This window comes from Phyllostomus discolor, chromosome 12, assembly GCF_004126475.2.
Source record: "Phyllostomus discolor isolate MPI-MPIP mPhyDis1 chromosome 12, mPhyDis1.pri.v3, whole genome shotgun sequence".
NCBI lineage: Eukaryota > Metazoa > Chordata > Mammalia > Chiroptera > Phyllostomidae > Phyllostomus > Phyllostomus discolor.
Window position 1 is genome coordinate 60,725,726 of NC_040914.2, and position 24,221 is coordinate 60,749,946.

The 24,221-nt window shown below is 45.5% G+C and overlaps 2 protein-coding genes across 5 annotated transcripts in view; one reads left to right on the forward strand and one right to left on the reverse strand.

Annotated features, from left to right (window-relative positions):
* Window positions 1-2,834: 2,834 nt before the first annotated feature.
* DDX28 (DEAD-box helicase 28) lies at window positions 2,835-5,397 on the reverse strand. The gene is made up of 2 exons (XM_036012061.1): window positions 3,710-5,397; window positions 2,835-3,644 (listed from the first exon to the last, which is right to left on the reverse strand). Exon 1 carries the CDS (start codon window positions 5,354-5,356, stop codon window positions 3,737-3,739), a length of 1,620 nt encoding a protein of 539 aa, XP_035867954.1. The 5' UTR covers window positions 5,357-5,397; the 3' UTR covers window positions 2,835-3,644; window positions 3,710-3,736.
* Window positions 5,398-5,415: 18 nt separating this feature from the next.
* DUS2 (dihydrouridine synthase 2) overlaps window positions 5,416-24,221 on the forward strand; it is a 112,893-nt gene continuing 94,087 nt past the window's right edge. Inside the window, exons 1-6 of one of the 4 annotated variants that reach the window (XM_028501738.2) lie at window positions 5,416-5,508; window positions 9,420-9,562; window positions 18,963-19,008; window positions 21,785-21,876; window positions 22,680-22,723; window positions 23,874-23,934. In XM_028501738.2, the coding sequence (XP_028357539.1) occupies window positions 9,437-9,562; window positions 18,963-19,008; window positions 21,785-21,876; window positions 22,680-22,723; window positions 23,874-23,934 (369 nt within the window). In that variant the 5' untranslated portion in view covers window positions 5,416-5,508; window positions 9,420-9,436. The other 3 variants (XM_036012052.1, XM_036012050.1, XM_036012051.1) reach the window with 3 other exon arrangements.

Consider the following 24,221-nt stretch of genomic DNA (forward strand, 5'->3'; position numbering starts at 1 on the left):
GTGCAGGTGCTTCAGGCCCCAAGGGGACAGAACTTTGGAGAATGCCCACGAGTTCCTTGGTAAGGAGGCCTGCCCTGTCTGCTTCTGCACATGCCCCGTCATTCCTGTTCACCACTGCCAGGCTCACCAGGGTTGGCTTGGACTGGCCCTATCTTCCGTGAGGGTTCATGGGACACAAGGAAGCCATCTGGAGAAGCCAGCAGTGGTGGGAGAGTAGTCCATTGGCCCTGGAACAGAACTCTCCTTGAATCTGGCTGAGGGGGAGGACAGGTGTGGGGAGAACGGTTGCTGAGAAGGCAATGATGCCCTCTTGGGCAAGTTAGACAAGGATTCCTTGAACTTCTCAACTTCCAGCTTCTGCCTCTCTCACCAGAAGCAGCCTTGACTACCTTACATCCATCCATTTCTCCAGATACCCTTTACTGATCATCAGCTGGCGCTGGCTCTTTGCTTGGGGTATACAGTGAAGGGGCTGGACAAGTCTTTTTTTTTTTTTAAGATATATATATATATATATACATATAAAAAATTTTATTTTAATCGTTCAAGTACAGTTTTCTGTCCTTTGCTCCCATCCCAGCCCACCCACCCTGGACAAGTCTTCAGCTATCTATTGTACGTGCTGTCATAAGCATGAAGAAGGGTGGGCTGTGAGGGCACCAGGTGCTGGCAGCCACTCTTGACCAATCAAACATTTATTTCACGGGACATGTGATTCCTCATTCAGCCTTAAGTTAAAACTTGCTATCTCTTTGCTCAACCTAACCTGCTCATCTCTCAGGCTTGTCAGACCTGTCTTCCGTAATGATGTGCTGTGCACTGCACACCCTGCCCCACAGCCCTCCTTGCTTCTGGTGTTTAACTCAGTGAGCCAGCCCTCCTCTGCCTACTTTCCACAGTGCCTGTGGGCTAGTTCACCCTGTGAAGATGACCTTCTGGGCCCTTACTGAATCCAAATTTGGCTGAACATCAGGCTGCACCTGAGAAACTCTTATTTATTTTTTTGTTTCTTTTAACTTTTTAGATATATTTTCAAATATATGAAACAAGTAGAGAAAAGAGTATATTGAACCCCAGCTTCAACAATTATCAACTGATTGGCCAATCTTGTTTCATTTATACCATATACATACCATTCTACAGGATATGTTAAAGGAAATCAGACATTTTAGCCATATTTAAGTTTGTATCTCTAAAAGGTTCTAACAGGGACTTTGAGTTTGATCAAGGTAGAGAATCTGAATAGGCATTTTTCCAACGATGTACAGATGGTCAACAGGTAAATGAAATGGTTCTCAACATTAGTAATCATCATGAAATGCAAAACAAAACCACAATGAGATATCACCTCACATATTAGATATCACCTCACACCTATTTTTTTAGATTTATTTATTTTTAAGAGAGGAGAAGGGAGGGAGAACAAGAGGGAGAAAAACATTGATTTGTGAGAGAAACATCCATCAGTTGCCTCTCACACACCCTCCGTAGGGGACCTGGCCCGCAACCCAGGCATGCACCCTGACTGGGAATTGAACCGGTGACCTTTTTTGGTTTGCAGGCTGGCACTCAATCCACTGAGCCACACCAACCAAGGCCTACTGTTAAACAAACAAACAAACAAACAAACCAGATGAAATAACAAGTGTTGGCAAAGATGTGAAGAAAAGGGAACTCCTGTGCACTGTTGGCAGAAAAGAAAATTGGTGCAGCCACTATGAAAATAGTATGGAAGTCCGCCAAAAAATTAAAAACAGAATTACCATATGGCTCAGCAATTCCACTTCTGGGTATATATAGTCAAAGAAAAGAAAACGCTAACTCAAAAACGTATGTGCACCCCCTTGTTAACTGCAGCGTTTTCTCCAATAGTCAAGATATGGGAACAGCCCATCTGCCTATCGAGTGAATGGATAAAGAAAATGCGGCATTTATATGATAGTGGAATACTATTCAGCCATAAAAAGGAAATGTTGCCATTTGTGACAACGTGGATGAATCTTGAGGGCATTATGCTAAGTGATGTTAGTCAGACAGAGAAAGAAAAATACCATGATATCATTTATATATGGACTCTAACAATAAAAACAAAAATGACCTCATAGATACAGAGAACAAATTAGTGGTTGTCAGAGAGGAGGAAATGGGTGAGGGGGTTAAAAGGCACAAACTTCCACCCTGACCAGTGTGGCTCAGTTGGTTGGGTGTCCTCCCGCAGAGTGAAAGGTCACCTATTTGATCCCCACTAGGGAACAAGCCTGGGTTTCAGGTCTGGTCCTCGGTCGGGGTGTGTTCAAGAGGCAACCGATCCACGTTTCTCTCCCACATCAATGTTTCTCTCCCTGTCTTTCTCTATCCCTTCCCCTTTCTCTAAAAGTAAATGAATAAAATCTGAAAAAAAAAAAAGGTACAAACTTCCATTCATAAAACAAGTCATGAGGACGTACTGTACAGCAAGGTGACTGTATTAATGGTATGTATTGTATAGCTGAAAGTTGCTAGGAGAGTACATCCTTAAAGTCTCGCCATTGGGGAAAAATGTGGTAACTGTGTATGGTGACAGACATTAATGACTCACTATGGTGATCATTTTATAATATATACAAATACCAAATCATTTGGTGTTGTATGCCTGAAATGTATATATCCATTATACCTAAATATAAGTACAGAAAACTCACTTCACTACCATGCTATTATGGCACCTCAAAAACTCAATACTTCCTTAATATCATAAATCACCTATTATGTTCAAAATTCCGACTCCTGACTTTTAGATAACTTATGTAGATAAATCTCCCATCCTCACCATGGGTTGCTCTTCCTTGTAATCCTTTAAAGTAATTTTTTATTTACCGTGTGATTCTGAGCAAGTTCTTTTTATCCCCCTGAACCTGTTTCTTCACATAAAAAAATAGGGCTTCACTGTACATTTAGCACAATATTCTCTTTTGGCAAAGGTTTCCCTGGGCCCATTTCTGTTCTCTACAACCTGATCCTTTTCAGCGTGTAAGCACTTTTAAGTGTTTTGTGGAGTACTATATTTGACACTGAAGTCGTCATCCCTTCAGGCATGGCTTGTATAACACTGCAGAGCCTGGAGCCTAGGAGACGGTGAGAGGATGCTATGTGCTTAATTTGCCAGTTTGGTAAAATACCGTACTCCTCTCTCCTCTTCCGCCATCACCAACAGATGAGGAAAAAGGCAGACTAGAAATGTACACCAAGCAATACTTCTGTATCAGTCCACCTTTTATTTTTTCACCAGGACTTCCCAAGGCTAATTTCACCAAGAGTGCTCGTGCTCAAGCTTTCCAAGTATTGATAAAGAAAACTCTCTACTGCCAGTCACATCAGCTTTCCCTTTCATGGGGGCTTAAAGAATGTTGTAGAGGCAGAAAATAAAATCTAAGTGTTACAAACTAAAAGTTGAAAGAACCTTTATCTTTGGTGTGCATTTTGGAATGTGAGCTTTCTCAATCCAATGAGTGCTGCCCCAGTGGTAACTGTTATTAGAACTCAGAAAAACATCATTTTTTTTTTGTTGGAGATCATGACATAATATAAAACCAAAGTCTACTTTATTTTTCACGGCTCATGAAAGATTACAAAGAGTCATACTTAGCTGCTCTCCAGACCTGCAGGGAGGTGAGTGGGCAGCCCGGAGCATCCTACTTTGGAGTGTGCTCATCCCCGCAGCAGCACACAGGGAAAGACCACTGTTATGGCACCATATTCATGTCAGCTGGGCCGAAGGCTCTCTCACTGAAGACCCCAGTCCTGGAAGGCTTCTCTTCCTGCGAGCTGCCAGTTCAATCTTCTGAACCAGGCCCACATCCCAGGGATGAGTAACAAAGCTGATGATGGTGCCTGGCAACTCACTCCCTACACGGCCCACCCTCCCGGCTCTGTGGATGTAGTCTTGCAGGGTGAGAGGGAAATCATAATTGACAATTAGCTCCACATGGGTGCTGTCCAGGCCCCGAGAAGCTATATCTGTGCAGAGAAGTATGTCTCGGTAGCCCTTCTGGAAGCTCTGGAAGATACCTGCCCTCATTGAGGCTGGCATTTGTCCCTGCAGTCTTAGGTGTTGGATTTTGTGGTCATCCAGAATATAGCCTAGCCAGTTCACAGTGCTAGAGCTATTACAGAACACCAGAACAGTTCCTGAGGAGCAAGTCTTATCTGCTCTGTCATGCCGCTTGAGGATCTGCACCAACTCAGCTACCTTCTCTGCTCCCTTCAGCCTCATAAATGTCTGTCTGACATGTGGCATGATACAGTGGAGCTTGGAGCTGGTGATGGTGGTTAGAGACTCTGAGCTGGCGACTTTACTCAGCAGCTGGCCTACACCTTCGGGAAATGTGGCCCCTACTAGTACCAACTGAGCTTTAGGATTAAAGGGGTCTTTTAAGTCGTCTGGGTCTTCTGCTACGTGGCTCCTCCCTAAGATGTAGTCCACGAGTTCCAGGAAACTTTCATCCAACAGCGTGTCTGCCTCATCCAATACCAAGAAGGAGAGCTGCTCCAGGCTGATCAGTTGCCGTTTCAGAGCCTTCCAGAGAGCCCCCGGAGTGGCCACTAGTACATCAGCTGGAGGCTGTTTGCACAGTTGCTGCGTGATCCTAGCCATGCCACGGCCGCCCCTTAACTCCTGCACCTGGACTCCCAGAGAGTTGCCTAAGGGCTGGGCCACGATCCGCACCTGTTCGGCTAATTCTCGCGAAGGCACAAGGACCAGGCCTCGAGGAGCTGGGATACTGTGGGGGTCTGGTTTTGGCCGGGCCAAGAGCTGCTGAAGCAGAGGGAGTAGGTAGCTGAGAGTCTTACCACTGCCTGTTTCCGCTGCGCAAAGGACGTGGCGGCCGCGAAGTAATGGGGGGATGGTACTCGACTGCACCGTGGTGGGTCGAACGACTTCGGGAGCAACCTCTTGTAGTGCGCGCAGTACCCGTGGCTCCAGACCCAGATCCGAGAAGCTGCCCTCGGATAAGTTCCGCAATGCTGGTGTCTCGCGTTGTGAGCGCTCGATGGAGAAGTGGTCCCAGCGGGAGCGCCTATTCTTCCAGCCACGCGAAGCGAGTGGCGCGCTCTCCCAGCGAGCCAGCGTGAGGCGCGCCGGCTGGTTGAACTCTGGCCGTCGCGCTGAGATCAGCAGCGGGCCAGGTCGCACCAGCACCGGCCGCAGGGAGTTCCGCCGCCCACTCTGCAGCTGTTCCTGCCGCCGCTGTAGAGCCCGTGGGATGCGCACCACTGGTAAGGGGTCATCGGGACCGCTAACCGCCAGGTCCCGTCGAGGTGCCAGAAACAAACGAGGCACATGCAACGAAAGCCGAGACGACCATACTAGAGCCATGTTTACCTCGCTGCTGGAGAGGCGCACGGCACTGACGTCACTGGTGCGCCAAGGCCTCGCAGACGGTGGCTGGAGTGGCTCAGTACCACACGCGGAATTGGCGAACCTTGAGAAGAAGGGAGGTTCTGTAGAATTTAGCACCGGCGAGGTCTGTAAGTCCGAACAGGGGTCGGCGACGTCCAGATTCGGGCCAGCCTTGAGGAAGGGTGCACAATGGAGTCAGGACTGGGGTCAGACGATAAGCGGCGACGGGGCCCTGGCCTTATGGACCAGGAGGGTGGAGGGCTTCTGGCGATTGGGTGTCCGATCCCTGCTGTTCTCTTATGTCGCGCTCACCACCCCGGTGATGGCTTTTCCAGTGCTGGTCTGCCACTGTAAACTCCAAGGGTGCGGCGATGTTTTTACAGATGTGGTCCTCGCACAAGGTCTGGTAATAAGTGTTTAAGAGTATGAATGATTGACAGTGCCGGGGGGCCGAGACAAGGGCCAGGTGTGGTGGATCTAGGCTGAACCTCCCCTGCCCCCGACCCCCCGGACTCCCGACCCCTGCCCAGCTGGGATTCCAGAGGACAAGCTGGTGGCCTTCAGCTCATTATGTCAGTGAAGGTCTTCAGGCTTTATTTGCAGCGTACTTGTCTGTTCACACATTTTCTTCTATCACCTGAGGTTCACACTCCACTACATTGTCACCCCACCCACCTTCTCATCCTGAACCCACTTTTGCCTTCCGCCCGCCTCCACTGGTTTCCAAGTCAGATAGTAAGTTACTTGAATAGTAGTGAGGAGGGTACTGCTACTCTATGGAGTGATCAGGTATGTGGCTTGTCTCACACGGCCCATGTCAGGCAGAATATTTTACATGAATTGAGATGTTCAGGTTGCAAATAAACCTTATACGAGTCATAATTCTTGCATAGAGCTGGAAAATGGGTGTCATCTTTTCTGTAGTCCCTAGTGCCTGGGGTGGGAGATAAGGTAAGTGTGGATTAATTATCTGGGAGGTTCTTAGCATCTGGAGAAAGTGTTTTGTTTTTATTTTTAAAAAGATTTTATTTATTTTTAGAGGAAAAGTGAAGGAGACAGAGAGGGAGAGAAACATCATTGTGTGAGAGAAAAACAGTTGCCTCTCACATGCTCACAACTGGGAACCTGGCCCACAACTCAGGTATGTGCCTGACTGGGAATCAAACTGGTGACCCTTTGGTTTGCAGGCCAATAGTATGGCTCAATCCACTGAGCCACACCAGCCAGGGCTGGAGAAGGTGTTTTAGTTTCATCAAATACCATGAAAAAGATAAGTACTTTTAAAATTTCAAATACCATTTTGATACATGAGTAGACTTTTCTGGAGAGTTACCTGTTAAAGCAACAGAGAGAGCTTCAAGTAGTGACAGTAGTCATTAATTTTACCTCCGTCACTCCACTTCCCTCATTTGTCACTGTCTAGAGACATTTTTAGTTGACATAACTGGCATCCACACATCGTGCAAAGCTCAGGATGGTTCCTCACAAAAAAGAATTACCTGGCCCAGATGTCAAGTTTGCTGTTGAGAAACCCTGCCTACAGGATGGGGACTGAAGAGAGGCTGAGATTACCACGTGTACTCTTACTTCAGGAAGGCTTATTTGCCAAACTGTTGTTCTAGCCCCAGCCCACTCCCATGGCACACTGATGCCATGCTGGTAATGCCTTTGGGGGCCCCTAAAAATCATAAACATAGGAAGGAGTGATTCAAGAAGGTAAAGCTGCAGAAGAGAAGCTTTAGGGAGAACAAAACTGTCCTCATGTATTTGGGAAGTGTGCCAGATGGGAAAGAGATGAGGTATGCTGTGGGGTGTCCCCTTCCACAGGGCAAGACTGGGACTAGTGGGTGACAGGGAGGCAGATTCTGAATTCGATATAAAGAACTGCTGTAGCAACTGGAATTGCCCGGATCTGTCTTGAGAGCGCTGAGATTTCCATCACTGAAAAGTTCATACCCATGCTGGATGATCACTGATGGGTGACATATTAAAGGGTATTTGATATCAAGGATGCTCCAAGATAATGTGATTCTGTACAACTTTTATAATTCTAAGAACTCAGGGTTCCTAGTCTCTTAGCTAAATAGCTCATTGAATGTCTGATCCAATAGGTTTCGTTCATTTGTACCAAGCCAGAACAGATACATTGAAGAATTATTAAAAAAGAATAATACATAGATATGAATTTGCATTTGGGTTTTGTCCAAATATTTAGGGCAGAGTAGTTGGTTAGTGACTGGTTTCTCATCATTTCCAAGCCATTACAATGTGATTGCCTCAAAATCTCAGAGATTGGAGCCTGTCTCTGCCATGGTCCCTAATTTTTTCTTGTCAGTTCATCAATTACCACTTAAGTCCCTCTCCCTCAACTCACAGCAGACATTAAATAACTTCTAGTTGTTATTGAGGTACATATTTTATAGCATAGTGCTTTAGAAATATGAAGGATTTATTTATTGTGGAAAAAGAAGGAAGCTTCTGAAGATAGGGGCCTAACTTGGTAGTATTTTTTCCCAGGGCTCTATGGTAACTTACGTTGCCTGTTTACTCCCTAAGTTTTAAAAACAGTTGTTCCTTGGATCTCAGATGATAATGACATTCATTTCTTGATTTATTTATTTTTTAACCTTCACTCAGAGGACATGCTTATTGATTCTAGAAAGAGGGGAAGGGAGGGAGAGAAACATTGATTAGTTGCCCCTTGTACATGCCCTGACCGGGGACCAAACCCACAACCCAGGCATGTGCCTTGACTGGGAATCGAACTTTTGACCTTTCGGCTTACAGGCTAACACTCCAACCAAGTGTGCCACACTGGCCAAGGCAAGTTTGGGTGGGAGACTTTAAAAGAAGACCATGGTGGCCTTAGCTGGTGAGGTTGAGTGGATTGAGTACCAGCCTGCGAACCAAAGGGTCACCAGTTTGATTCCCAGTCAGGGCACATGCATGGTTTGTGGGCCAGATCCCCAGTGGGGAGCACACGAGAGTCAACCACACATTGATGTTTCTGTTCCTCTCTTTCTCCCTCCCTTCCCCTCTCTCTCGAAAAATAGAAAAAAAATTGTTTTAAGATTTTATTAAAAAAAAAGAAGAAGAAGAAGACCAGATATGCCAGAGCAGAGAGTGAGGGGGAGAGGGGCTCAAGGTGAGGCTGGAGAGGTGGGCGGGGACATGTCTTGCAGAACCTTATGGGCCATTAGAGGGGTTTGGAATTTATCCTAACCTCAGTGGGAAGCCGATAAAGGGGATAAATAGAGAAGTGGTTATTGTGACCACAGTGGATAGGAGGAGGCAAGAGTAGATTTGGGGAAATCCAGTAGGCGACTGGCTTAGTGTGCAATGGTAGCAATGGAATGAAGCAAAGCAGGTGGATGGAAGTTATATTTTGAAGGTTATTTCAGCTGGAGTTAATGATGGATTGGCTGTGGGAAATGGGGGGCATTGGTTCTAGGACCCCGCAGATACCAAAATTTTTGTCCTCGTATAAAATTGGGTAGTTTTTATATACAGCCTATATTTGTATATAGGCTACAGCAGGGCATGCCTACATATCACTCACGCCGATTCAGTGTAGTGCTTGGCATGTGGCAAACTCAAGTTTTGTGTTGTGGAACTTTCTGGGATTTTTTTTTCCTGCTTATTTTTGATCTGTGGTTGGTTGACTTCGTGGATATGAAACCCACAGTACAGAGGACCAACTATACTGAATCTCCAACGTACTGTCTAATTTACTTGTTTGTTGTGCCTACTGGTTTTTTTTTCCCCCTGTGTTCCCTAACTAGATTGAAAGCTCTACCAGAGCAGGAATTTTTGTCTCTCTTGTTCTTTTATGTATCCCCAAAGACTAAGATAGTGACTGGCATGGAGTAGGCACTTCATAAATATTTATTGTTTGAATGAGTGAGCTGTGTTATTTTTATGATCAGAGAAGAGGGAAACAAGGTACTATTATGTTGGAAGGAAGAAGGAAAGCTTGCCCTGGATAATAGAAGAGATATTCTCCATTTGAATTTCTGACTCTTGTGTTCCCTTTCTTCAGGCTGGAGCAGAGGAGGAATGATTGTGAACAGCCTCTCACTGTGCTACCACAACAAACTCATCTTAGCTCCTATGGTTCGGGTAGGGACTCTCCCAATGCGGCTGCTGGCCCTGGACTATGGAGCGGACATCGTGTACTGTGAGGTAAGGGGCTGTTGATTTCCCCAGAGAGCTGTCCTGCAAGCGCAGTCTCCCCGTCTGTGGGTAGAAGTGGTTGGGGGAGTGGGGATGTGTGGCAGAACGGGCACTGACTTTGCAGGTGCTCTCTGGAAGCATCAGGAGATGAAGACCCATGACATGTATGAGCTCCGTGAGCCCTGCTGAGGCCCTGCAGCCCAGGCAGTGTGGAGGCAGTGCGGGGTACTTAGGTCAGGTGGATAGACGAGTGTCATGTCAGGTCCCTGTAGAATTTCGCACACTCTCAGTACATGGATGCATGAGCTCAAGGCTATGAGGAGGAGGAAGAGGCCCAGATTCAGGTCAGGGAAGTCGGATGAGATTGGTTTTGGGGAAGCCATTGAATTTTCTGGTGGTGGTAGCTAGTGGGCCAGTTCCTTATTGGCTGCTTGGGAGAATATTAGGGCTTCAGACCCAGATTTAGAAGGCATCTGCTAGGAAAAATAGAATTGCAGGAGTAGCTGACCCTGGATAATGAGGGAGTATGAGCAGTGGTTCTCAACTGGGCATGTGTCAGAATGATTTAGGCAGCCTCTCCCCAACCCCGTTATGTCCCCTTAGTGGATATGAGAAGTTTAAGAAGAAGCTACCCAAGTGCTTCTGATAGTTCCACCTTTAAAAGCTGCTGGGTATAGGGTGGGATGGAGTGGGAACTGTGGCTAAAAAGGACAATATTTTATTTTTAAATTGAGTTTATTGGGGGTGACATTGGTTAATAAAATCATATAGTTTTCAGATGTACAGTTCTATGATACATCTTCTATATATCGAGTTGTTATAACCGCTTAGAAGCTTTATTTCTTTAATATGGCCTTTTCTCCTTTCTTTCCTTTTGATTTAAACTGGCCTCATCCATCATCCCAACTCACTTCCCTTGCACAACCGCCTTCTTAATCATTAAGCTCTTGGGACAGTGAGGTTCTGGTAGATATCAAATAATCTTGGGAACAAAGCCTGGGGCCTCCTGATTCCAGAGATAGAGTTTCGGTCAAACTAGAGATGATGTCTAGGCCTCATTTGTGTTTCAGCTCCAGGCCATCTGTGACACCAGATGAAGCAACACCAGGGCTGACAACAGGACACTAGATGCAGTGATCAACCGCCCCCTGCCCTCTCACCGACCACTCAGTAGAGACTGTGACCCTAACTAGTGCCCTTAGACACCATGACTCATGATCTTCCCCTATAAAACCCATTCCCTGGAAGCCACTGAGGATCCAGGTCTTTAGCATTAGCTCACTTGTGTCTCTGGGCACCAGCCAGTTCCTAAAAGTAAGCTCTTTCTTTGCTGCAAACTCCTGTTTGTGTCTTACTGGGCTTTGGTGACCAACAAGGTCCTAGAGGATGACTTAGTGTCAAGGGTGAAGCCTCTGGCTTTTTCCTTGTTGCTCCAGCTCCATCTCTGTCCAGCTGTCCCCTCCCCATCACTTCAAGACACAGAGTATACGGTGTCCCTCTCCTCTCTATCCATGCTTTGCATGTTGTTGCCATCGGTTATCTGCTTACTCTGATGACTCTCCATTCTCTCCCAAGTCTTGCGCCTTCAGTGAAAGTAAGAGTTGGTCCTTGAGTGTTAGCCCTCTGTTTTTAGATTCAGTTATGCCCCCACCATCCTGCTGGATTCTTCTCTTGGACCAAGTGGTAGTAAGGGATTCAGGCCTTTAGAACTGCCAGCTCACCTGGGCTCAAACCTGTTCTAGGGAGAGATTCTGAGGATTGCTTAAATTGAGGAAAAGGCAGTGGTGCCTACATATCCAGCTCCCTTGGTTTTCACTTTTCCTGTGCAGCTAGCATTTTTCTGGGACCCTAGAAAGTGGGGTTGATTCACTCAGAGGGGCGTGGAATGAAACACCAGGATGGAGTGACTGGCTGCACTGTAGCACAGGGCTGGTTCTAGACCCTGTCTGTGTGTGTGTGTGGCCCAGGGCCCGGTGATGGGGTCATGGAAGCTGGGCTGTGGGAGCAGTGCTGCCACAGGAAAACAGGTGACCTCTCAGGTTCCAGACCTTCCATCAGCTACTTGGAATTTCTTAGGGTTGTTTTCAAGCACTTTGGAAGTCATGGGCACAGGATTTATGTGATGGCTTCAGAACGTGGTCTTCCTTTCCTCCAGGGCCTTCGTAATTGGTCAGAGCTTGGCTTTCCTAATGAGTGTGACCAATCCTTTCCTCAAGGGCTGTGCTAAGTTAGGAGAAGAGCAAAGACTGATCAAAACTATTTGGTATGTTTAATGTGCTCATACTCTGGAAGAGTCAACATGGCTTTGGAACAAAGGGGCTTCTGGTGGAGGAGACCTAGGCCCCCCACACAGATGGAGCCCCTGTGCATAGCAGAAGCAGGAGACACAGACAGGCAGCCCCTGTTTGGTGTAGTTCCTTGGCTGGGCCCTAAGTACAGGGCCACACACAGTGTGGTGCTGGTGCCCCCTGGTGGATTCAGAGTTCCTCTGCAGGCCAACGTTACTGTACAATATCAGCTGCCTGGATGATCATTACTGGTTTCTCATGAGGAGGCCCGATTGTGGGATTAGATGGCCAGACCCCCCCCACTTACCTCACAGGACTGGATATAGGGCAGAGGGTGTACCAGGCATTCAGGCACCTCCTTCAAAGCCCTGTAAAGCCCTCTGGAGCTGGAGAGGAGAAGGGATGAACCAACTCTGCAAACATCAAGGGAGCTGTTGTGGTCACTCCCCACCAAGATCTGCCCTATTGGCGGTTTTTCAAGAGTTCCTCATGTATTGTGTTTCTGTTCCTTTTTATAAGAACAATGGGACTTCAGTGGCCCAGACTGTGAGGGGACACTTACCTGTTCGATCCATACCTTTTAATAGGCAAGATCAAGGGAGAAGGCAGTGTTCTTAAGAGGCCCAGATACCAGCATAGGTACTTAAAATTTTTTACTTTTATTGTGGTGAGAAACATATAACACATGTTAACTATTTTTGTTAAAAATTTTTTATCCTTACCTGAGGACATTTTTTTCACTACTTTTAGAGAGAGAGGAAGGGAGAGCGAGGGAAACATCAATATGAAGCAGAAACATCGATCCAGGGATTGTACGTGCCAGGAAGGGGATTTAGCTGCCACCTTGGGTTGTGCTCTGTCTGGGGATTGAACCTGCAACCTTTTGGTTATGGGACGATGCCCCAACCAACTGAGACACACCAGCCAGGGCCATCATGTTACCTACCTATTTTTAAGTATAGTGTTTAAGTTCAGTAGTGTTAACTACATTCACATTATTGTAAAACAGATCTCCAGAAACTCTGTACCCATTAAACAGCTCCATGTTACCACCTCCCCTCAAGCCCTGGTAACCACCATTCTACTTCAGAAACCTCATACAAAGGGAAACATGCAATCTTTATCTTTTTGTGGCTGGGTATTTCACTTAGCATAATGTCCTCAACATTCATCCACGTTGTTGTTTGCAACAGGATTTCCTTCTATTTTTAGGCTGAATAATCTATTGTATGTATGTAGTACATTTTGTTTATCTATCTGTTGATGGACATTTGGGTTGTTTCCACCTCTTAGCTGCTGCGAATAGTGCTTCTATGAATATTGGTGTGAATTCCACCACTTTGAGACCCCATTTTTAATTCTTTTGGATATATAGCCAGAAGTGTGATTGCTAGATCATATAGTATTTCTGTTTTTAAGTTTTTGAGGAACTCATACTGGTTTACACATCCTATCAGCAGTGCACAATTCTCTGCATCCTTGCTGACACTCATTATTTTTTCTTTTTTTTTTTTGATAGTCATCCTAATAGGTTTGATTTGCTCATTGTGGGTTTGATTTGCATTTCTCTGATGATTAATGATGTTGACCATGTCTTCATATGCTTGTTGGCCATTGGTTTATCACCTTTGGAGAAATTTCTATTCAAGTCCTTTGCCCAGAATGGGTAGCTTTTTAAAAATTAAAAAATTAAAGTTTATAGAGTTTATAGGAAAGTTGCAGTAATAGATAAAGAACATTCATATACCCTTTACCCAGATTAACCTGTCAATATTTTCCTTGATTTGTTTTATAATTTGGTCTCTCTCTCTCTCTCTCTCTCTATATATATATATATATATATATACACTTTTTTGTTAACTATTCAAGAGTAAATTCCACATGCTACGATGTCTTCTCAAATACTTCATTGATATTTTATAAGGTCATTCTTCTTCTTTTTAAAAAAATTTTATTTATTTATTTATTTATTTATTTATTTATTTTTAGAGAGGGGAATGGAGGGAGAAATAGAGAGAAACATCAGTGTGTGGTTGTCTTTTGCATGCTCCCTACTGGGGACCTGGCCTGCAACCCAGGCATATGCTCTGACTGGGAATCGAACCAGCAACACTTTGGCTCACAGGCTGCCACTCAATCCACTGAGCAACACCAGCCAGGGCAGGTCTTCTTGTATATGGCTATTATACAGACATTATCTTCAGTAAATTTAACATTGATACAATATTTTTTCTAATCTACCTTCCATATTTCAGTTTTGTCAGTTGACCAGAAATATTCCTCTAAACATTTGTAAATATCTTTTTTTGAGATATGGTTCACATGTCATTAACCAATTTGAAGTATACAATTCAGTAGCTTTTAGTATATTAACAGGGTTATGTATCCATCCCACAGTCACTTTTTTTAATTTTTAAAAATTTATTTATTGATTTCTAGAGAGAGAAACATCGATTTGTTGTTTCACTTATTTATGTATTCATTGGTTGATTCTTGTATGTGCCCTGACTGGGGATCAAACCCACAACCTCGATGTATCTGGATGAAGCTCCAACCAACTGAACTGCCGAACCAGGGCACGCAATCAATTTTGAACCCTTTCATCACACCAAAAAGAAACCTCATATTCATTAGCAATCGCTGCCCAGCTTCCCCCTCTCCAGTCCCTGGCAACTGTTAATCTACTTTGTCTTTATAGGTTTGCTTGTTTTGGACACTTCCTGTAAATAGAATCATACAATAAGAGGCTTTTTATGTCTCATTTCTTTCACGTAGCATGTTTTCCAGGTTCATCCCTGTCAGAGCGTGTATCAGCACTTCATCCTTTTAATGTCCTTGGTTGTGTGTGTACAACACAATTTGTTTATTCCTTCATTAGCTGGTAATCGTTTAGATTGTTTCTGCCCTTTGGCTATTGTGAAACATGTTATATGAATATTCATGTGCAAGTTTTTGTGTGGACATGTGTTTTCACTTCTCTTGGATATACACCTAGGAGTGGAGCCACTGGGTCCTATGGTGACTCCGTGTTTACCCACTTGAGAAACCAGCGGCCTTTTCCCTCAGCAGGTGCTCCATGTCCCATCCTCACCAGCAGTGTGTGAAGGTTCATTCTCCCACATCCTTGCCAACACTTGTTACTACTTGTCTTTTGGATTATAGTTGTCCTGGTGGGTGTGAAGTGGTATATCATCATGATTTTGACTTGTATTTCCCTAATGATTAATGATGTGGAGCATCTTGTCTTATGTTTATTGGCCATTTTTATATCATATTTGAGAAATGTCTATTCAGTCCTATGCTCATTTTTAACCGGGTTCTTTGTCTTTCTATTCTGACAGTTGTAAGAATTCTGTATGTCTGGATACTAGACCTTTATCAGATGTATGATTTGCCAGTGTTTTCTCCCATTCTGTGGGTTGTCTTTTCACTTTATCGATAGTATCCTTTGATGCATTTTATTTGCATGCATGTATTATGTCCCTAGGAAAAGAATCCCAGGATTTTTCCTCATGTGTTTTTGTCTTCTTCTTGGCCCATGAGGCCTGCTGAGGTTGTCCGTACAATGAAACCAAGCTGACGGGACGGGAGAGGGTCTCTGAGCTGCACAGCAAACCCGGGGCTGATCACTGCACACTTGTTCAACCTGCCCAGGAGGTTCATGACAGTTTTCCCAGCTCTGTGATCATCAGTAATTTTAAATTTGCCAGTGTAACCACGCCCTATCATCACAGTGAGAAACTGGATGATGACTTCAGAGCATGGCCTGATGAGAACCTAGCATTTGCCTCTCTTTTTGGCACTGTTGATACTCTTTAGAGTATCCGCCAGGACATTCATGCACAGCAGTGTGGCAGCACGGGAGGACGGCGGGAAGAGCTCTTTGTACAAGTCTTCCACTTCCTTGTTTTCTGGCCTGTATGATTTCCCATGAGAAATCTTACTGAGGATCCTTTGTACGTGGTAAATCACCACTTCCTTGCTGTTTTCATTGTTCTCTTTTTCTTTGACTTTTAGCAGTTCGGTTATGATGCGTCTATATGGCTCTCTTGGAGTTTCCTGCTTAAGGTTTGTTGAGCTTCTGGGATGCATGGAGTAATTTTTTAAAAATCAAATTTGGGGATTTTTTTCCTTTTTGCCATTGCATCTTCAAATGTGCTTTCTATACCTTTGAGACGCTCATTCATTTTGTCAATCTTTTTTGGGGGGGAATTTGTCCTTTTTTTTTAGATTTGTTTTTTAATTTTTAGAGAGGGAAGGGAGGGAGAAAGAGAGAGAGACAGAGAAACATCAACGTGCGGTTGCTGGGGGCCGTGGCCTGCAACCCAGGCATGTGCCCTGACTGGGAATCGAACCTGCGATGCTTTGGTTTGCAGCCCGCGCTCAATCCACTGAGCTACACCAGCCAGGGGTCAATCATTTTTTTTTTAAAGGGGGGAGTTTTAGTTGCTGGGTATGTTTGTTTTTCTGAAAATTGGGATAGACAAAAGACCCTTTAACCAAACCAGAGAGCAAAAGAGTACCTGGGTGTGCCAGCGATGGGGGTAGATAGGTGGTATGGAGGGACACTGGCGATAAACTAATGGGTTAGCTCAGACAGAGAAAGCACGCCAGCAGAATGAAGGAGATGAAGGTAGCAGGATATATTTCAGGTATCAGAACATAACTCATGACAGATAAGGAAGCCCATACATGATAAGGCACTTTAAAAGTAAATGCTATTCAGAACATTGGGTAGCTTTGTGAAGAAAAAGTGACTTATAAATGGCCTTAATTTTCAGATAAGTTAAAAAGCTAAATCATTTTCACCCTGGCTGGTGTGGCTCAGTGGACTGAGCACCGGCCTGCAAACAAAAAGGTCGACGGTTCAATTCCCAGTCTAGGGCACAGGTTCAATTCCCAGTCTAGGGCACATGCCTGGGTTGTGAGCCAAGTCCCCAGTAGGGGTCATGTGAGAGGCAACCATACATTGATGCTTTTCTCACTCTTTCTTCCTCCCTTCCACTCTGTCTAAAATAAATAAAATATTAAAGAAAAGGTAAATCACTTTCAAAAAGAAGAGAAACAATCCATTAAAATTATATTCTTCATAATAGATGTATTAAGAAACTAGAAGGCATTGTTTGTGGCAAAGTTGGGGTGGTCTCTTCAATAAAAATAAAATGTTAATTATGATAAATATCAAGAAGGTGATATTGATATAGGAAAAATATTTGTGATAATTGAGACAGGAAAACTCAATATCCAGCTTGGCAAAGAGTGGGCTTCTCCGCCCCCGCACGTTCTGTAAAGATGTAAAAGGCGGTGTGCTGTGAAGACACACGGATGATAAACTCTACCATGTGGACAAGCAATGTTTATTTTCACTAATTGAGGAAATACAGTAGAAAAAAAAACCTGTGTGTACCCATACACTGAATACAATTGGTAAACAATAGTGTCGAGGGTGTGTGGGTGGGCAGGAACATTTGTGGTTTTTATTGGTGACAGTTTTAATTAATTTCTCCGTTTAACAAACAGCTGGACACCTGTGTGTGAGGTGTTGAAGCAGGCTGCAGCAGACGTTTAGTGAGCACTTGCAACGTGACAGACGCTAGTGGTTCAAGGGTGACTCAAACCGTGTCCAGGCCCCAGAGGCTCTGCTGGCGTAGTGAGGCGTCGGAGAGGAAAACAGTGTGTTTCAAGGGCCATTTTGTGTCAGCTCCTCCTCTTGGAGCTCAGGCTACCTGGCCAGGGTCCTCCAAGCTCACCTTTGTGTGGACACAGGACCTCCCTCGGGGGGTTCAGAGTCTAATGGCAAGGATGTGACAGGCGCATCAGCAACTAGCATACAAAGAAGTGGTAAGGGCTGTAAAGGTGAACTTGACAGGGAGCTTTGGGAATCCCAAGGAGGACAGGCTCCTGCTGGCATGGCCGGGGCCCCAGCAAGGGCTTGCGTCACTTTACACTGCTTATTCCCGGCCAGAGCTCCGCTGGGCAGCAGAGCTGCTTTTTGTAAGCACAGGCCACCCAATACCACCCACTCATACACGTGCCTTCTTGCGCCTGCTGCTGCAGCGAGGGTCACTGGCTACAGAGGCTCTGTCTATCCCCTGGGGCTGGGGGCTTGGTTGCCAGCCATGTATCTGTATGGTTTGGTGGTGGTGATTTGTTTGGTTGGGCCTGGTGGGCATCAGATATGTGGTGACCCGAATGCAACATGGAGAGAATAGCTACAGAAGCCCCTTGAATGTGTAGTAACCTGGATTATGGGTATGTTGGGGGGAGCCCCATGGATGCCATTGGGTCCTTTGACTCTTGAGCCCGACACCCTCCCATGAAGGAGCAAAGGCCATCGTGCCCACCGGCTGGGTTGTGACTTGCTGAGGCTCCTAAGGAGACAGTGTGGGGATGAGTACCAGGGCTGAGTTTCTTCCCATCTTCCTCCGGACCCCCAGAACTCTCCTGGGTGTGAGCTTCTGATTTGGCTTCCACGTCTGTTGAGATGATCACTGCACAAGCAGAGCAGTGTGTCTCCCACCAGCACCCAGTCCTTCAGGAGACATGAGCTCTCCCTCCTTGCGTATGATCCTGATTTTGAAGAAGCCCCGTTTTTCTTTCTTTTGTGAGTCCGAGTATCTCCAGAGCCGAGGATCTCACCGCTTTCGTTTCCACACAGTGTGACCCATGTAGAGGAGGAGTTTTAGACTTTTCTTTCCTGTGACGATCTCAAATTGTCCTCCCTGTGCTTCTGGTTCTACTTTTGTCCTTGGACATTTCCTGGGATGAGGCGGGAGGTTCTTAGAGAGGATGCACCGGAGCTGAGACTAGTAGGTGAGGAAGGTGTCCAGGAGTCCACGTCCTAGACTCTTGTCTTCGCTCTGGCTCCCTGAGCTGCTCACCCTTTCTAGGTCCCAAATATCTCCAAGGATCTTGGGAAGAGCAGCTGATTGAGGGAAGCTCATGCAGGTCCCTGCTTGCCATGCTTAAGTGGAGCGGACAGCACTACATGTCCCAAAAGCCATGATCTGTTGTTGGTAGTGGGGTGACAGGCCAAGAAGCCTTCATCAGATGTGCAGTGGAGGTCCTCCCCCAGGGCCTGCATCCCCTGGACTGACAAGCACCCTCTGGTTCCTCCACAGGAGCTGATCGACCTCAAGATGCTTCAGTGCAAGAGAGTTGTCAATGGTGAGTGCCGCTGTGGCCCCAGGGTTGCGTTTGTGCCCAGGCAGAACCGAGCCATGCTATCACTGCCTTTGTCCGTGGTGACAGGGTCCTCCCAGGGTTCTCCTTGCCTGGCTCTGTAATTTTGTGGATCCTGTGTTCCTTTGACAATAGCCTCTGCTGTCCAGAGACCCTGACAAGAGCCGGATATGAAACAGACTAAGAACGCCTTGCACCCACAGGCTTGCTGGCGTGGAAGGTGCCAGGTTTCATAGTTACAGGAGGGACCCTAGAAGCCTTGGGTGGGGATGGCATTGGCACTGGTTCTGGCTCTGCCACTCACTAGCTGTGTGACCGTGGTCAAGTCACATGACCTCTCTGCCTCAATTTCTTTAGCTGTAAAATGAAAATCATAATCCCTGCTTTACTTAAATCATAGGGTTGGAGTCAAAGAAGATAAGGTACGTCAGTACTTTGCAAATGAAAGTGGTTGGTACTGAATTGTGATTTTATTTATATTAATGAGGCTGAGTCTGCTTTGATTATGGCTGTGGTGTTGTTTGAGGTTTTTGAAATGGATATACATTGGTCAGATCTTCATGTAAGTTCACTAGAAGTTGTGACTCAATTTTGTCTTTAATTTAATGTTTTAGATTTATATTTTCTTTGTGTTACAAAAAATTCAATGTGACAGACCTTTGCCAACTAGACAATGAAAATCCCCCATAATCTTATACTTGAAGAGGCGATCATAAAGAGGAGTAATGTACTGCTAGATAGATTTTGACACATTCAGTAAAGCATGTATGTAAAAATAAACGTGTTTGTATATCTCCCTTCCTGCCCCCTTGGTATCGGGCTACATGTGTTTTGCCAGTTACTTTTCTACTAGGACATTTTTCCATGTCGCTACTTACAGATGACTGTCAGGATTGATTTCACCGGTGCTTTAACAGGGGTGTTGGTGTTTTGCCGTTACAAATAAATAGAGCTCTAATGTCAACACACTGAGCTTTTATTCTCCTCTCAGACTTCCTGCTGCCAGTCACGCGCCGGCTCTGCTGCGGCAGATTGCTCTGTTCTGCTCTCCCTGCGTGTCACTGCCTCCGGTCCACCCTTTTGATCTTCTAATCAGGGCTGGGATGATAACCACAGCTTCTATTTATGGAAGTGCTTTCACACCAAATGAGTGAATACTGAACCACTGCTCTAGGAGAAATACAGGCATATGTCATTTAACTGCACTTTGCATACTGTGTTTTTCACTGTTTGAAGGTTTGTGGCAACTCTGCGTTGAGCAAGCCAGTTGGCACTGTTTTTCCAATGGGCTCAGGTGATGGTTAATTTATTTGTTTTTTAAATATTTTTAAATTAAGGTATCTACATTTTTTAGACATAATGCTATGGAATAGTTAGTAGACTACAATATGAACGTAACTTTCTCATGCACTGGGGAACCAAAGCATTTGCGTGACTGGCCTTAATTTCGACATTTACTGTCTTGTGGTGGTCTGGAACTGAGCCCGCAGTATCTCTGAGGTCTGCCTGTACAGGTGTGCATCCCCGCAGACCTCTGGTCACACGTGGTCATTAACAGATCAACGTGTAATCTTGTTCTATGTGTGCTTCTGCTTAAAGACATGTAATTTAATATATTCTGTTGATTCATTAACATAGAACTCACAGCCAACAGCTCTGTGTATAATTTCATGTCTGCACAGAGCGTGTTGGACACGTGGGTTTTTTCCATAAGGCACATTGCAGCCTTCTTGTGCACAGGAGCACTGGGTGGCACTTCCGTGTGCGTGGGGCCGCTTAAAACAATGAGATTACCAACAGACAGGCAAAGATGCCGCACTAAATGTACCATCAAAAAGACACTTGTTTACAGTGTGAGAGCTGAAGCAAGGAGACAGAGTGTTGCCTTGTTTGACTCTGGCTGTGAACCTATACATTAGGTGACCGGAATTTTCTGTAATTCTCTGCGTGTCCGAGAATGACGATGTAAGTGTCGTGAGTATGGATTACAAATAAATTTTAGCGAGCAGGCAAATCTGCAAATACACAATGTCAAATCGTAAGAATCGCCTGGAGTATAGTCAATCCCCGCTCACAGTGTCAGGCACCTGACAGGTCGTTAAGAAACAGCAACTCTGCTGAACTTCAGAGTGACATCTGGGAAGAGTGGGTCGAAATCTGAAGCTCAGACACAGTGCTCTATCGGCACATTTTTAAAAAATGTTTTAAAATTGCAAAACGAAGCCCTGGCTGGGTGACTCAGTCAGTTGGAGCGTCATCCCACACACTGAAAGTTGTGGGTTTGATCCCCGGTTGGGCACATACCTGGGTTGCAGGTTCTGTCACTGGTCAGGGCACGTACGGGAGACAACCCCTCAGTGTTTCTCTCTCACTTTGATGTTTTTCTCTCTCCCTTCCTCTGTCTATAAAACCAGTAAACATATCCTCAGGTGAGGATGAATAATAAATAGGGAAATAAATAAATAAAATTGCAAACTCCAATAGCCACACAGAGAAATTACATAAAACACAAGTATACAGTTTAACAGATGACTGTGAAACAAACAACCGTGTAACTGGCCGCCAACAGGTCAGGAGGTAGAACCTCGTCAGCCCCTCAGGGGTCTTCCGTGTGCACACTGATTTCTTTTAAGAATGGTGTACCTCCAGCATCCTTTTTCTTCCTTTAAGCTGATGCTTGTGCTCTGTTTTCCTGCAGGGATCAGTCCAGGTGAGCTTGCTTACTTAGCGGCTGTGCCTGTGTGTTTGTGTTTTCTTGCAGAGGTGCTCAGCACGGTGGACTTCGTCGCCCCCGATGACCGGGTCGTCTTCCGCACCTGCAGAAGAGAGCAGAGCAGGCTCGTCTTCCAGATGGTAGGATGGCCCGGCCCCGCCTGCTGCCCGGATTTGCTGTCGCACGCCCTGACCCGGGCCGGTGTGGGATGCCTGGGCTTCAGTGCACAGCGGCAGCTTCCTGGAGTTTTCAAATTCAGGACATTTTTGAAAGATCTGCTCATGAGTGATTACACTGTTGGAGAGAGTTTGTGGGAATCAAGCTATAGTAGTCTGTTACATGTCTCTCATCTCAAATTTAATTTTCTTAATTATAGGAATTGTCTGTTTGGCATGACTTACACGTTTTTAATCCCTAGCATTAGTTATTCAGAGCAAGGTCTTGGTTGTTTTGTAGTCTGTGTATATCTCCCACATAACGAAATCAGGTTTGCTCAAGAGTAGTTAGTGTTTATGTCAGGGTTGTAATGACTCTGTAGCTCTCTCCTCTCACTTTGGGCATTTCCTGGTGCTTTTCAGAATAGCTCCTGAATTAGATTTTTAAAAATCGACAACAACGGGTAGACATATGATAAAACAAATATAGCAAAATGTTAATTACAGATTCTAAGTGGTGGGTATATGATTGTTTACTGTAAGAATTTTTTTCAGTGTTTATGTATGTTTGAAAGTAATCATAGCATTGATGACATTTTGACATTTTCTTGGCCCTCGCATCCCCTTCTGGCCTTTGACGGAGGGCTAGTTTAGTGGACGGGATGTTGAGGAGACACCAGCTGGACTCCACTTGCTGACGTGTGTGCGCATGGCATGCATGGGTGTGTTTGCCTGTGCGTGTGTACGCGTGTCAGGGTGGTAGTTGATGCAGACTTTTGTGTTCCCAGGGGACCTCGGACGCAGAGCGAGCCCTCGCCGTGGCCAGACTTGTGTAAGTTCTTCCCTCTTCGGAACTACCTTTGCTGCTCCTGTTGGCTCTGGGGCCTCACTGTTCCTCGTGATGTTGGAGGTGACCGCCCTGCTGCCTTCCAGTTCAGTACCTTCTGTTTCCTTTCTGGTTTCCTTCTCCATGGTGTCCAAGGCTGCCTTGGGCCTCTTGTGTACCCCCTATGCCCCGATCCCAGATAACCTCTGTGTGGGTGCCTCTTTTTTTAATGTTTATTCATGAGGTTCCCTTTCCAAAGACTCTTGTGACCACGAGCCCTGAGGTTTTGAATCTCATGAAGTGTAGGTTAGACTTATTGCTTCCTAAATTAACAAAGGCAGAGAGTGTTGTGGTTACGGAGTTAGATGAACCTGGGTTGTAATTTTGTCTGTGGCTTTGCTACTTGTTAACTGTGTGACCTTCGGTAACCTTGCTGAGAACTTAAGTTTCCTCATCTACGGAGTGAGACCAATAGTATTACCTGCCTCTGTCATTACAGGGAAAAGTAAATGAAATAATGCACGTAAATGTCTTTGCAGTGTGGGGCACATAGTGAGTGCTTAGTAAGTAGTCGCTATTGTTATCAATTACAGTGAGGGTGAGAGGGCACTCACACAGTAGTTGCTGCTGAATCACAGCCTGTGAACTGCGTATGTTCCAGAAGGTGAGGTCAGGGTCCTTTCTGCATCTGAGAACTGTCTGGAGTAAGCCAACTGTGTGACCCAGCCGGTAAAGGCAGTCTTGTACCTCCTACCTGAACTGGTGCTCTGGGCCAGGGTCTCATGCTCATGTCACTTTTCTGCATGGACGGATGGCCTGCACTGCCCCAGTCAGAACCAGAACTCTGGGATCGTGTTCAGTGTGACTTCACTCAGGATTTGAGCTACCTGATAAAATTCCAAAGTAGCAAAGTCCTCGACAACTAGTTCTGTATACATGTGCGAGCACCTTATTCCATGCCTCTTGAGCTTTGCTCTGGGGAGGCAGTTGTGCATTTTAGAGTAGGTTTTTTTTCAGCTTCTGACACTGAGGGTCGGTGTGTTTCGCACTAGGGATGCGGTGAGGGATTCAGGAGCACTGGCCCATGCCTTTGACTCCACCTTCCCTCCTCACATTGAACGTTTACTGCCACCTTTCCCACTTCGTGTCGTTCCAGAGAAGATGACGTGGCTGGAATCGATGTCAACATGGGCTGTCCGAAAGACTATTCCACCAAGGTAAACTGCGCCCTTTATACCCCCCAGAGACAGATGCGGATTAAAGAGGATGGGTGAGACGTGACGACTGAGTACAGTGTCCGACTCCTGTACTGTGTGGGAAAAGGCTCAAGCGGATATTATTGGATCAGTGGGCAAAATTGGGAGTGTGGACCACGGTAGATTAGCTAAAAATACTGGATCAGTGTAAACCAGTAAAGTTAACAGCTCTTCAGTTTTGTAAGAACATCCCTATTCTCAGAAAATATACACTAAAATATATTGGGGTCAGGGGCTATGATGTATGT